This window comes from Aethalodelphis obliquidens, unplaced genomic scaffold, assembly GCF_003676395.1.
Source record: "Aethalodelphis obliquidens isolate GAN/ISIS:26980383/991018 unplaced genomic scaffold, ASM367639v1 scaffold45, whole genome shotgun sequence".
Taxonomy (NCBI): Eukaryota; Metazoa; Chordata; class Mammalia; order Artiodactyla; family Delphinidae; genus Aethalodelphis; species Aethalodelphis obliquidens.
Window position 1 is genome coordinate 8,681,719 of NW_020837989.1, and position 15,286 is coordinate 8,697,004.

The 15,286-nt window shown below is 47.5% G+C and overlaps 1 protein-coding gene across 4 annotated transcripts in view; it reads left to right on the top strand.

Annotated features, from left to right (window-relative positions):
- The window catches only part of PDE6A (phosphodiesterase 6A), a 70,765-nt gene extending 55,966 nt beyond the window's left edge, over window positions 1–14,799 (top strand). For 2 of the 4 annotated variants that reach the window (XM_027081608.1, XM_027081610.1), the window contains 5 exons: window positions 9,734–9,797; window positions 10,083–10,157; window positions 10,805–10,888; window positions 12,634–12,781; window positions 13,189–14,799. In XM_027081608.1, coding sequence (XP_026937409.1) covers window positions 9,734–9,797; window positions 10,083–10,157; window positions 10,805–10,888; window positions 12,634–12,781; window positions 13,189–13,268 — 451 coding nt within the window. In that variant the 3' untranslated portion in view covers window positions 13,269–14,799. Of the gene's footprint in view, window positions 1–9,733; window positions 9,798–10,082; window positions 10,158–10,804; window positions 10,889–12,633 lie in introns of all 4 variants that reach the window. The other 2 variants (XM_027081607.1, XM_027081609.1) reach the window with 1 other exon arrangement.
- The last annotated feature ends 487 nt before the right edge of the window (window positions 14,800–15,286 follow it).

Here is a 15,286-nt window from a genome sequence, read left to right on the forward strand (position 1 = left end):
GCAATGTTGAACATCTTTCCATGTGCCTATTGGCCATCTGCATTTCCTCTTGGGAAAAATGTCTGTTCAGTTCTTCTGCCCACTTTTTTTTTTTTTTTTTTTTTCCGTGGCACGCGGGCCTCTCACTGCTGTGGCCTCTCCCGCTGCGGAGCACAGGCTCCGGACGCGCAGGCTCAGCGGCCATGGCTCACGGGCCCAGCTGCTCCGCGGCATGTGGGATCCTCCCGGACCTGGGCACGAACCCGTGTCCCCTGCATCGGCAGGCTGACTCTCAACCACTGCGCCACCAGGGAAGCCCATTCTGCCCATTTTTTAATCAGGATATTTTGTTTTGTTTTGTTTAGGTTGTTTATTTTTTTGATGTTGAATTGTATGAACTGTTTTACATTTTTGGATATTAACCCCTTATTGGTCATATCAATTGCAAATATTTTCTCCCATTCTATAGGTTGTCTTTTCGGTTTGTCAACGGTTTCCTTTGCTGTGAAAAAGCTTTTAAGTTTAATTAGGTCCCATTTGTTTATTTATTTTTAATATATTTTTTAAAATTTTATTTATTTATTTTTGGCTGCATTGGATCTTCGCTGCTGTGCGTGGGCCCACTCCAGCTGCGGAGAGTGGGGGCCACTCCTTGCCACGATGCCTGGGCCTCTCACTGCGGTGGCCTCTCCCGTTGCAGAGCACGGGCTCCAGAGCGCAGGCTCAGTAGCTGTGGCACACGGGCTCAGCAACTGTGGCTCACGGGCTCCAGAGCGCACACTCAGCAGCTGTGGAGCTCAGGCCCAGCTGCTCCCGGCATGTGGGATCCTCCCGGACCACGGCTCGAACCCGCGTCCCCTCCATTGGCAGGCAGATTCCCAACCACTGCGCCACAAGGGAAGCCCCATTTGTTTATTCCTTTGCTTTAGAAGACCAATCCAAATATATATATATATATATATATATATATATATATATATATAGCTACAATTTATGTCAAAGAGTGTTCTGCCTATACTTTCCTCTAGAAGTTTTATGGTTTCTGATCCTACATTTCAGTCTTTAAAATTCCAGACTCTTAAAGAAAAGCTTGTCTCTTTGTTTTTAAATGGGTGATGTGCTGATGGTTGATATGAAAATGCTATGCTATTTAGATTCCTTTATACTTAAAGAATGATGTAATCATTTTAATAGCAAGATGTCAACTTAAAAATGTACAAGAAGGTAAACATTCTTCAGAATTCTTCAGCTAGGCACTCAGTGAAAAATGTTGAAGATCTATAAAGCAGGGTTCTCAATCTTAACACTATTGACATTTGGGGACAACAACTCTTTGTTATAGGGGCTATTCTGTGCATTTTAAGATTTCACTTAGTAGATGAAATCCCTGGTTTCTGCTCACTAGAAGCCAGTAGCAGCCCCTGGTTTCTGCTCACTAGATACCAGTAGCAGCCCCTCCTCCCCAGTTGTGACAAGCAAAAATATCTCCAGGCATTGCCAAATATCCCTGGGGGGCAAAAACTGCACCTGGTTGAAAACCACTGCTGTAAAGCAGTCTTGGAGTTGGTCCATTGATTAGGAGATTAGACACATAATTAGAGCTGCTTCATACCTGGGTACATTGTACCTGTTACACACTTGTGCTTCGGCACCAGAGAGTCTGGGTTCAAGTCTCAGCTCTCTCACTTTTTGTTGTTTGACCTTGAGTAGTTTACTTCACCTCTCCGTGCCTCAGTTTTCTCATCTGCTGAAAGAGGATACTGGTAGTACCTACCTTATGGATTATGACAGGGGCTGAGCTGAGACACGTGGAATGCTGTGCAGCGTTGCTCACGGCAGGTACGGTGTTAGGCTCTTCCTGTGGTATAAATAGACATATATTTGGCCTTTGTCCCCATTTCCCGACACTGAGCTCTAAAAACCTTGATAGCAGTAAGAGTCATAGGCTTGGCAGGAGTGTCTTTTGTTCTAATGAAGCAACTCTTGGTGGGACCCCAGAGGGCTTCAGGGTAGGGGCTGATCATCAGAAAGATGAAGCCTTGATTAGAAGCTTGGAACTTTCAGCCCCAGCCCAACCTCTGGGGAGGGGAAAGGACTGGAGACTAAATTAGTTACCAACGGCCAGTGATTTAATAAATCATGCTTATGTAGTAAAAATGCCATTAAAAACCTCTAAACAACAGAGTTCAAAGAGCTACTAGGTCAGTGAACACATCTACGTGCTGGGAGGGTGACATGTCTGAAAAGGGCATGGAAGCTCTGTCGGCACCCCCGACCCCATACCTTCTCTTATGCACCTCTTCCACTTGGCTATTCCTGAGTTATATCCTGTATAATAAGAGTTTTCTGAAGTTTTATGAGCTGTCCTAGCAAATTTTTGAATCTGGGGCCTGTGGGAACCCCCTGACTCTGTAGTCAAGTCAGAAGTGTGGGTAACCTGGGAACCTGATACTTGCAGCTGACTTCTGAGGCGAGGGTAGCCTTGTGGGACTAAGCCCTCAAACCTGTGACGTCTGACGCTAGTGTCAGAAGTGAATTGTATTGGGACTTCCCTGGTGGTCCAGTGTCTAAGACTCCGTGCTCCCAATGCAGGGGGCCCAGGTTTGATCCCTGGTCAGAGAACTAGATCCCACATGCCGCAACTAAGAGTTCGCATGCCGCAGCTAAAAGATCCCACGTGCTGCAACTAAGACCCAGAGCGGCCAAATAAATTAAAAAAAAAAAAAAGAAGTGAATTGTATTGAATGGAATTGAATCGAATCAGAGGACACCTAGTTGGTGACAGAATTGGTTGTTGTGAGGAAAAAACCCAACACCCCCCTCCTGTGCTCTGATTATCTTGAAGTCCTCACCTCAATCCTTGAGGCATCTTAAGCCGATTGACTTTTGTGAGTCTCCTGCATTGCCATCTCTTGGGTCACCCCACTTTAGTGTGTTTACTGTAGGACCAAGATGTTACAGTACCTCCAGAATCGGGGTGTGACTTTCACTCGTCATTAAACCCTTTACGTCTCCACCCAATTGCAGGTCTCACACTGGATAGTCTGACCAAACCATGCACTGGAAGGTTTCTGTGCATGGATCAGAGATCCTCTAGTGGTAGAATGTGAGGCCTGACACCTGCCACGAGCTCAGATGGCGATTACATTTTGAAATGGTTGGGAAAAAAAAAATCAAAAGAATAATATTTCCTAACAAATAAAAATGATAAGAAGTCAAATTTTAGTACCCATAAATAAAATGGTATTCTTGTACGGAGGGCCACACTATGACTTTTGTGGGTCACAGGCACTTTTGCCTTCATGGCTTCTTCCTCCATTTAAATATGTAAATAAAAATCATATTTTATGACTGGGTTGGTATAAAGACAAATATAATCCAGGCTGAAGTCATTCATTATTCATAAATTTACTATTACTATATTCTTTTTTTAAAAGAAATTAAGATTTAAATATTTTCATGGGCCCCTAAAAGTATCCTGAACCCTAGGCACTGCCTAAGAGATAAGTGACCCTGTCTTTTTTTTTTTTTACTGAGCAGCCCGTCCTCCCCTCCCCCATCCATCCTTCCATCCATTCATCGATCTAGGAATGAATATTAAGAATTTAGAAACAGCCCCTTGCCCTCTGACATGGCCCACACTCTGTGGACTGTTTCTCCCAGGGCCACTCTCACCTTTTGAGATGGACCGCATTCCATCTACGGAATGTGTACCTCTCTAAATAAATCCACTTCTTATCTATCACTTTGTTTCCCACTGAATTCTTTCTGCCACGAGACATAAAGAACCTGAGCTTCAGTAAGTCTTGACACCAGGAACTAAGGCCCCCACCCAGGCGAAGGATGGAATGATGATGTGGACCCTCCTGGCTTCAACTAAAGCTTGGTCTCTGTCTACCTTCACCCCGATTCTATGCTGCATTCTCCTCTGCTTAAGCCTTCTCATGTACCCTGAGTTTACACATGCACCCTTAGTTTAAAACTTCCCCCATTTTGCAGTTGGGGGAGACACTACTTTGGGAAAAGATCCCTGGTGTTCTCCTTACTTGCTGCAAGTAATAAATCCTTCCTTCTCCCCCACAGCCCCCCTCCAAAAAAAGAATTTAGAAACACTGTTTGTGCTTGAATCCAAAAGGCGACCGCTGTGCTAAACACATGCTTCTAATATACATCCGCAACTAATGAAACAGTGGCCAAGATTCTCAAAATCCTTAATCACTCTCCTCAAGCAGCTGTGGTCAAGCAGCAATTAAGGGCCACTTTAAACCCAATGAGCTCACCAAGGCTCCAACCTCAGCTGACGTTAGGCACTCACTGTGTTCAAGAGAGTGCAGCTTTGGGAAGGATTGGACGGAAAGTATGAAAACCACGAAGACACCGAAAACACTGCAAACCAAAACTCATCAATCCCCAACAAGGTGGGGCTCATGGATTAAGAGTTGTTTCAGTGGTAAATGCCTCCAGGGCGGCACTCCTAAATCCTAAATCCTCAGAATCTATCTGGGGCCTGGCATGCAGTAAGCACTCAGCAAAGTGCGCTTGGTGAGTGAACAGCCTCCAGCCCCTCTCAAGCCCCGGGCCACGCAGCTCAGGCCGCACCGCTCACCTACCCAGTCACCTTTCCGGAGACTGGATGCCAGGCGCCAACTGACCTTGTCTTGACTTATCTATGGCTGCTTTCGCATCGCGATGATGAAACTGAGTAGCTGCTATCGAGCCTACCTGCTCTGCAAAACCTAAAATATTTACTATCTGGCCCTTTACAGAAAAAGTTCGCCAGCTCCTGGGTTAGTGTTTTACAGATGAAAAAAGTGAGGCCCAGAGAGACAAAGTGACTTACCTAGTGTCACACGGGCATTCGTGGAACATCAAGGACTGGAATCCAAGTCAACCCACCCCTCTCCCGGACACCCACAGATTTCTCAGGCTCCCGTCAAACTTTCCCCGCAGGCTACAGCCTCCAGTCCAGGTGTAATTCCAAGGAGAATCTGAATGCCTCTCAAGGGTGGCTGGGATGCTTTCAGGGGTCAGCCAAGGGTCAGGGAGAAGCACCGCTGAGCATCCCAGCTGTGGGGAAGTAACGTTTGCTTTGGGCCAGGTGAGCGGGAGCCCATCCTGGTGATTGTGATGAAGGTAATAACGATGAAGATGAGGACCATGGGGCACTTATAAAATCATCTTATGTGACGGTCACAGTAACCCCTAGGACAGATAAATTGCATTGAACCCTGTGAAATTGCTGACTTACGACAGTTTTTGACCCACAAAATCAGAATTTCATATGATCCAACCTAATATGCTTATCTCATTTCACCAAAGAACAGAGAAAGACTCAAAGACATTAAGTCACTTGCCCTAGATATGGCAAGTAAGGACAAGAGTGAGAATCTAACTGCTCTAATTCCAAAGCCTTGTACAGAGTTTTATACTGTTCTCCCATTCAACTCCACCCCCTCCTCTCGCTGACTCTCACCTACCTTGGGGCTAAGGTTCAAATTTCTCAGCAAGTCTTCATGACTTACTCTCACTCTCTTCTGCATAATAACCCTGTTGTCCTTTACTCTCTTTCATCCTAAAATCTTCCTCTTCCTCACTTTGCATGTCTAATCTATCCCCAAACCCTGTTGAGTTTACTTCTTAAATGCCTTGTCTATCTGGACACTTCCTTTTATTGCCACGTCCATCTCTTGTCTGGATCCGGAAATGGCTTCCAAACTGGGCTCCCGGCTGGCATTCCTGTGCCCTCCGTACCGAAGCCATTATGTTCTCTGTAAAATGCAAATGTGACCCCTTCCACTCTTCAGTGGCTTTTCCTGCTGCTCTTAGCATAAAGATGTCCCCTCACCGCAGCCTGGGTTCTGTGGGTCTGCCCTGCTCATCTCTTGGGTCCCCTCTCACCCCCTCTGCCACCTGCTCCCTGAGCTCTTCCTCCCTTCCAGCTCTTTGAGTGTGCCAGGCTTCCTTCCACCAGGGCCTTTGCACTAGATGTTCTCTCTGCCTAGAATGTGTTTTCCCACTGCCTTTGTCACCAAGTTCACTGCTATACTTCCAGCAGATATCAGCTCCAGGGCCACTTCCTCAGGGAAGCCCTCCCTGACCTCCCAGACTTAGGTCAGTTTCTCTTGTTACATTATCTCCTAGAATAGGACTCCTTTCCTTCAGAGTATCCAGTTGTTTACACATTTACACATATTTGTGAGATACATGTGTGACTCCCCAACACCAGCTCTCTGAGAGCAGGGGTGCTGTGAACCAGCCCCTGCCTGACATCTGGCATGCATACACGTACAAGGATGGATAGATGAATGCTCCTACGGTCACCTGCTGGATGGCCCTCTGCCCTGTGGCAATGCCGTGTACCCTCCACCACGCCTCTGCCCACTATACCCTTTCTTCTCTCTCCTCCTGGAGAGCTCCTATGCACCCCTCAGGGCCCCGCCTCACTGTCACCTCTCCGAAGGCCCCTGCACCAGGCTAGTTGCTCTTACCTTTGGATTTTTATTTCTTTTTTTTTTTTTTTTTTGAGGTACGCGGGCCTCTCACCGCCGCGGCCCCTCCCGTTGCAGAGCACAGGCTCCGGACACGCAGGCCCAGCGGCCATGGCCCACGGGCCCAGCCGCTCCGAGGCATGTGGGATCCTCCCGGACAAGGGCATGAACCTGTGTCCCCTACATCGGCAGGCGGACTCTCAACCACTGCGCCACCAGGGAAGCCCATGGATTTTTATTTCTTTGCACCTTGTACTTCTACCATTCATCCCACTTAGCATATTGTGATAACAGTTTTTGTGTTTTTCTTCCCCTCTATGTTCCTTAAGTGACTATGAGCTCCCTTCAGGCCTCTCTGGATCCCTAATGCATAGCATAGCATCTTGGCCTCGGAACACCTAAGGCAGTGGTGCTGAAGTGAATGTAATGCCTTGTCTTTAGAGCACGAGGCTTTGGATTGGCTTTTCTTGTGTCCAGGTGTGTCCCCCACGTCCCCTTCCCCACCACATCCCACGAACGTACCAAATCTCTATCTCTAAAACACTTAGTTGTTTCCTTAATTGCTGGGAGTGATTTTCACATGATTTCTCCAGCCAAGGAAAGTAAACCTCCAGTGCTCTCCTGAAGCCACACGTGTGGGCTTAAAATGTAGACACTGATGGGTAGCAGGGAACCGGTGACTCCTGGATTCACAGCCAAACATTCATTTGCTTAATGTGTGTGATGGTAAACATAGTGTCTACAACACAACATGAAGCATTAGGCATGTGTTCTGAAGTTATTACAAAGTATAAAGGGGTTTCTAAGAGATGTATGCATTCCTGAAAACTTACTTACTTAAAGATTTCTATGAGTTTTTGAGGGTTTACTTAATCAAAGATAGTTAAGGGCTTCCCTGGTGGCGCAGTGGTTGAGAGTCCGCCTGCCGATACAGGGGACATGGGTTCATGCCCTGGTCTGGGATAGATCCCACATGCCGTGGAGCGGCTGGGCCCGTGAGCCATGGCCGCTGAGCCTGCGCGTCCGGAGCCTGTGCTCTGCAGCGGGAGAGGCCACAACAGTGAGAGGCCCGCGTACCGCAAAAAAAAAAAAAAGGAGATAGTTAAACCTGTTAATATTTCATAACTCCTCAGGCCTCCCAGACCAGCTTATGTAACCTATGCCAGATACAGCTGGTAAATTGTAAAATCATCAAGCCACTAGTTAGGTTCAGAGCCCCAACCTTCTCCGACTATTCCCTTCCCAGCTCATGCCCATCATCTCACCAAGTCGGGTTGGCTCTACCACGTGAAGTTGACCCCATGCTCTTCCAGCCCGTGGGTATTGCTACAGGTCAGGCCCTCCTGCCATCCTGCCTGCATTGCTGCAGCGTCTTCCTTCCTTCCTTCCTTCCTTCCTTCCTTCCTTCTTCCCTCCCTTTCCTGTCTGCTCCATCCTACAGGTGCTGCCAAGCAGCTCTGATGAGGTCATGACCTGGCCTTGAACCTTCAAAAGCTCTTTCTGCTTATTGGATACACCTACACTTAATTCCAGCATGGAATTAAGGCCCATAGTACATGGCCCCGGCATTCCCATCCCAGATGCTCATGCCACTACACCCCGACTCTGAAATACATTCTCAAATTGGCCCCTTTCTCCAATTATTTTCCCATGTCCCCTCCCTTCTGTCTTATATTGTACCTACCTATGTAATAATACCTGTCTTACCTTCCTATTATTGTGAAACTCCTTTAAGAATTTATCCTTTAGAGACTTCCCTGGTGGCACAGTGGTTAAGAATCCACCTTCCAGTGGTTAAGAATCACCTGCCAATGCAGGGGACATGGGTTCGAGCCCTGGTCCGGGAAGATCCCACATGCCACAGAGCGACTAAGCCCATGTGCCACAAATACTGAGCCTGTGCTCTAGAGCCCGCGAGCCACAACTACTGAGGCCATGTGCCATAACTACTGAAGCCCGTGTGCCTAGAGCCTGTGCTCTGCAACAAGTGAAGCCACCACAATGAGAAGCCTGTGCACCGCAACAAAGAGTAGCCCCTGCTCACCGCAACTAGAGAAAGCCCGTGCACAGCAACAAAGACCCAACACAGCCATAAATAAATAAATAAATAATAAAATAAATTTATTAAAAAGAAAAAGAATCCACCTGCCAATGCAGGGGACAGTTTCGAGCCCTGGTCTGGGAAGATCACACATGCCACAGAGCGACTAAGCCTGTGTGCCCCATCTACTGAACCTGTGCTCTAGAGCCCACAAACCACAACTACTGAGCCTGCGTGCCACAACTACTGAAGCCCGTGTGCCTAGAGCCCATGCTACAAGAGAAGCCACCGCAATGAGAAGCGCGCACACCACAACGAAGAGTAGCTCCTGCTTGCCACAACTAGAGAAAGCCTGCACGCAGCAACGAAGACCCCATGCAGCCAAAAAAAAAAAAAAAAAAGAAATCAAAATATTAAAAAAAAAAGAGTTTATCTTTTAACCCTTTCTTTCTTTCCTCAATCCCTTCCTCTACTTCTTAACGTAAGGCTTCCTCACAATGACCAGGGTCGCCCTTCTCCCTGCATCATGTATTACTCAATGGGGCAAAAAGCGGTTCTTGGGAGAGGAGTAAAACATCTTAGACATTACAATGGTCTGTGGCCCTCCAAACAGATATACAGTATGTCTGTGCTATTAAAATTTCATGGTACAGCGATTATAGGAAAAATGTCTAATAAAAAAGCTCTTTGACAGTGGAGCAGGGAGGATGATGAGAAAAAGGTTGAGAAACATTGTTCTATATTAGACAGGAGAGAAGGAACTTCGAGGATGTGATGGGATTTAAATGAAATTGATGTCTATAAAATGCCTAGAACAGCGTGTGGCACATAATAGAAACCCAATATATGTTCCTGATCATCGCCAGTGTTTATTATGCACATACTATATCCAGGCACCATGCTAAGATTTTTCACACATTATCTCATTTAATCTTGTACCCACTCCATGAGGGACGTACCATTATTATTACAGATGGGAAACTGAGGCATAGAGAAGTTGGTTTAATTGCTCAATGTCAAACTCCTGGTAACTGACAGAGGCAGGATTTAAACCTCTATTTGATTTCAAAACCTGACCTTCAGATGCAATGGGGAAGTGACCCCTCTTCTCACCATGGGATGAGGTCACCTACTAGTAGGGGCAGAGGAAGGAGAGATAGATGGAATTAACCAGATATACAGCCATGACTGGCTCCGGACTGATGGATGGCGTGCTTGTGTGCAGGGCCATGATGATGACCGCCTGTGATCTCTCAGCCATCACCAAGCCTTGGGAGGTGCAGAGCAAGGTATGCACTCCTCCTGACCCGAGAGAAGGAGCATCCCAGTACTGGTGACAGCAGCTAATGTGGCTTGGATTCTCCAGCTCCTGAGGCAGCCCACCTTTGCTCCATCCTCCTCTCCCAAGACATGGCAATCACCTGAGGACCTCTCCCAGGATGACATAAAGTGGGGTGGCAGGGCAGGAGTGGGGTTTATGTCTTTGCTGAGCTGGAAACCCACGTGGGATGCGAGCAGGGGTAGGAGGATTGGGGCTGGGGCTTGACTCCATGGCGGGTGTCTGCCTGTTGCAGGTGGCGCTACTGGTTGCTGCCGAATTCTGGGAACAAGGTGACCTGGAGCGCACGGTGCTGCAACAGAATCCCATTGTGAGTAGAGAAGGGACTTCAGCCTGATACTGGGCATGTGATCTCATCCTGGTGGAGAGCAGTGACCTCGCCGTGATGGACAGATGTGCCTCCTCACCCTTGACACAGGGATGTGTGACCTTACCACAGAGATGACCTTTCCTTAATGCAGTGGTTCTCAAAGTATGGCCCCTGCAGACCACCATCAACCTCGTTACTTGGGAACATATTACAGATGCAAATCCACAGACCCACCCTGGACCTGCCTGAACAGAAACTCTGGGGGTGGGCCAGCAATGTGCTCTCTCCTGAAGTTTGAGGACCCTGCTTTAAGCTATGTGTCCTTAGCACACTCAGCTAAGTAGAGATTGACAAGTGGACGCCAAAACTTAGATTTCCCTTTCAGTTCCGACAGTCTAGGAATCCACCTCCCCTGGCTCTGTTCTAACACCACAGACCATGCAAGGGGATGACCTGGTCAAGCTGAGAACCTACCGACATTGAAAGTAAACTTGGCTGGAACTGTCAGCCGGCCCCCCACCAGACACAGGGAGACCAGTTAGAGGGTTTTTGTTTTGCAAGAATGTTTCATTGGTAGGGTGGGTCCCCTTGCTGCATCAGGCCAGGAGGAGCCCAGTGCAGTTAACTCTTTCTCCCCCCGCTGACAGCCCATGATGGACAGAAACAAGGCGGACGAACTCCCCAAGCTTCAGGTCGGCTTCATTGACTTCGTTTGCACCTTTGTCTACAAGGTAAGTCCTTTGCTTTCAAAGGCCCAACAAGATGTCTTTGATGAGCCCGGGATTCCCAAATGACATTAGGAATAAAAAACCCTGGCAAGTGACGAGTGATACTCTACAAAGCGCTTCTCACCTCCAATGGCATTTGGTCCTCAGGACAGCCCCGTAGGAGCTTGTGTGACTGCATACCCAGGCCAGAGCCCGGAGCTTCGTATATCCTAGTTGCTCAATAAATAGTTGTGGGACAAATGACATATCGTGTTTTCAGGCAGAGAAATGGGGAGCATAGCAGATACATGCCTTCCTAACTTCCCCAGCTTGTGGGAATATGACAGGTCACAGTTACTCAATTGCCAAAAGATAATCTGGAACTTCTCTTTGAGTTTTGGCTCAAAGTTAGTCCCTCTCTTGAGAAACCCACCACGCCCCAATCCATGTTATCTGTGCCACACACCCCCCTCTCATTTGTTATTTTTATTTTGGCCATGTTACATGAGGAGACAGAGGTCAGAGAGGAGAAATCACAGGGCCAGGTCACTGGAGTCAGCTAGAGACAGCATCAGGGCCGGGACGCCTGACCCCTAGTCTAGGGCTCTTTCTGCTGCATAAGCTGCAGCCCTTCTGCTCCCAGAGGGCGCACAAGTGCATCTCTGATATAACGCAGACTAACTGGGGTCCTCTGAGCAACAGGGCAGCATAGTTGACGCTCTCCATGACCATCAGTAATATATGAAACAACAAAGACTGGGCTGAGTGCTTTACGTGCATTTTCACAGCAACCCTATGAGGTGCTGTCCTGATTTCATGGTGTCCTGCCCAAGGTCACACAGCTGGTGGCAGAATCTAGATCTGAACCCAGGCAGCTCTGAGCACAGCTGGCTCTGGCTGAACTCCACAGTAGACCCTGGATTTGCCATCCTTACCTTGTGCAAATCTCCACCAATCTGCATCTCCATTTCTTCATCTAAAAATCTAGGAGTAATGAGTCTCATTTTCCCACCTCGCAGGAGTTTCTGAGGATCAAAGGAGATAAAGCACTTCATAAACTGTCACGTGCTGTGCTCAAAGGCATTATTTTTATTCTTAGAGCTAAAAGACCTTAAGAATCCTCTTCCTATCCCGATTTCACTCAGCAAATATTGACTGTCTTTGTGCCCCAGACCCTGTACTAGACCAAGGCCACCCCAATGAATGAGCAGAGATGTCCCTGCCCTCTCCAGCTCACAGCTCCGGGGGCACATTGGCAAAGCGAGTCATTACAGTGAAATGAGCTGTAGGAAGAGAAGGTTTGGGGAGCTGCTAATAGAGGACCTGACTTACCTTGGGGATCAGAAGAGGCTTCCCCGAGGAAGTGATGTCTAAGTGGAGGCCTCAAGGGAAAAGAAGGTGTAAGTTAGAGTGTTCCAGCAAAGGCAAGAGCTGGTATGAAGCCCACAGAAACTGACAGATTTGCAATGTCCGGAGGGTTCAAGTTGGTGAAGGGGGAGAGCACTGGGTCTGGAGAGCTTGAAAGCCTTGTGAAGAAGCTTGTGCTTCATCCTGAAAACCAGGGAGTGCCACAGAAGGGTTTCAAGCGGGAGAGGCATGGGACCTTGTGGCCAGAAGCCCTGCAGTGTCGTCACACACACCGCTGGGGACGGAAGCTGCAACGCGCCCGGGCAGCTCATTCCAGTGCAGACACGACCCACTGTGCTCCACCTGGAATCCGGACCCCAGGGCTTGACTCCTGCGCCAGAGGCTCTGTCTCTCTCTTCCAGGAATTCTCCCGGTTCCACGAGGAGATCACTCCCATGCTGGATGGGATCACCAACAACCGCAAGGAGTGGAAGGTGCTCGCTGACGAGTATGAAGCCAAGATGAAGATGCTGGAGGAGGAGAAGCAGAAAGGGCAGGCAGCCAACCAAGGTTTGTGGAAGGGGGAGGACGGAGAGCCCCTACGCCACACACACCGAGCTCTCATGGCGTGCCTGGCGGGGCCACAAAGCCTCACACACGTGGACCTATTCGGGCCTCCCCACGACCTAGCTGTCCCCATTCTACGTGTGAGAGCACTGAGGCCCGCAGAGGTGAAGTGTCATGGCCAAGTCACACTGTGAGCAGTAGCAGAGCCTGGTTCCCAAGACTGAGGCTCCCAGCAAGGATTCCCTGACTGCCCCCAACCAGTGTAGGACAGATTCCAATAATAAAGTGGTAGACATAGGGCCTCTGAAAGCCCTTGAGTTTGCAACTCTTGGTCCAAACCAGGTCAAAGGGAAAGCCCGCCACAGCCTCCTCTCATCTGGTGTGTTCTCTTTCTTGTCTGATTGCAGCAGCCGCCGCAGGAAATCAGCCTGGGGGAAAACCAGGCTCAGGTGGAGGCGCGCCTGCATCCAAGTCCTGCTGTGTCCAGTAGCGCAAGTGGGGATCCACGCCCAGACCGGCCCCACCCTTCACTGGAGGAGGGTATCCAAGCCAGTGGGAAACCACGCACCTGCTTGACAAGTCAGAGTTATAGGGTTTGAAGACTGAAGAAGAATTTAGTTTACATCTTCCCTACTGGCTTTTAAGGCTCTTTTTGGCTGTGAGCACTTTTTATTGAGCTACAACCAACATTTTGCCTTTCATAGACTCAGTTAAACATTAGCACCAGACTCACCTGCTTACCTAGAATCATTTCTGTTCTTATACTTTCATTTTATAGTACACAAATTTGCAATCATCCTCAGACGTAGAGAACTGCACAATGCATCTCCACCTACCCATCACCCAGATTCTAATATCGAGTTTTGCCACATTTGCTTCGTCTGTCCTTTTATATTTTTTCCATTTTTTTCTTAGCTGAAATATTGAAAAGCAAATTCCAGACATATCGTTTACTCCTCCATTATACATCTTTAAAGACATATGGGCGTTTTCTAACATAACCACATCCTTATCACATGCAACACACGAACCCCTAATATCCAGCTGTGGCAGATGCTGTGATGAGCTGCACAGACCCTTTACTGAAGACTTGTGTTCCCAGCAGTGATGAGCGCTGTCAGCAGACAGCCCTTGGCGTCAGCCCCTTTGGGGATTACCTCATCCGCGGGGAGACAGTTGCCCAAGGGTGGTGGCCTGCACCCAGTGACTGATCCATGCCAGGTGTTAAGGCCTGGCCATCTTGGCCCAACACAGGACAACTCCGCAGCAATAGCACACACATCCAAGACGGAAAGTCTTGGAAGATGCCACTCTTCACTGCTCTCACTGGGAGTAAGTGAGCAAAGGAAAATGTTTCAAGTTCACCCAAATACGGCACACAATTCCAGTTTTCCATATCCTCCGACCAGAAACCGTTTCATAGTCGTCAGTTGGTGAGTGTCGTTGTCTGAAACCAAAATGTCAAAATCTTTTAGCACATATATTTAGTGTGCTTGTGTGAAAAAGCGGATATACCAAAACGAGGGAGTCCTCGTTCACAAGGTGGTACCTATAGCTTCATAAGAGTCATACCAGCAAGAAGCCAGAATGGAACAATGTTATGTGAGGCGAGTCTGAATGGTTCATCATGATCCACAAAAAAGTGCAATGAAGAAAGGACTAGTGAGCTCGGAGAGTTTTGGAGTGAGGGGCACACCTGGACTGGGGTCTTCTCTGAGAGATGACGCTGCAGCTAGAATCCTTTTCCCAGTTAGTAGCCGGCGCGACCCTCCACGAGCACGTCGTAGGACCAATAAAGAAAGACACGCCTGGGCAGGGCTGTGGGTGGTATTTTCTTTTTAATCTCCATAGTGTATTTGTTAAGTTTATTTATAAGCAGATCACTTCACTATTTACAGTACATGAGCATAGAGATTCTACAGTTTTTGTGATGTAAACAATTAACTCCACAGTGGGAGTTTGAGAAAAGAAGCCAGTTCTGAAGTATTTACAGACGTTAAAATAGAACTTTATACTCACGGAATAATAATACATACAGCAATTTGGTTAAATTATCTAGGAAACTATAGAATCTGACAATGTACAAATACAGGAAAACAGTGTCTCATTTAGAAGGTAAGACAGATAAACCACACCAGAAATAAAATGGGGACAATGCCAACCATAATAATTAAAAGCAAAGAAGTTCTCTTCCTTTGCCCTCAGGGATAATCTATTTATATAAATAAGGACACAACCCAACAAAATGGAAAAAATATATAAAAAATCCTCTACCAATTAAAAAAAATAGCAAAACTAAAAACTTGATTCTCAATCATCAGCAGTGTCCTTTAAAAAATTAAATTTTAGCTTTCTATTATAAATAACAAAGCAGATGTGTCCCTCTGTGTAGGTGAAATTCTTGCACCTTTCTCAAGAAATGCATCAATGTAGTTCCATACATACACACAAACACAGGCGTGCACACATGCACGCACACACACACACACACACACACACACACACACA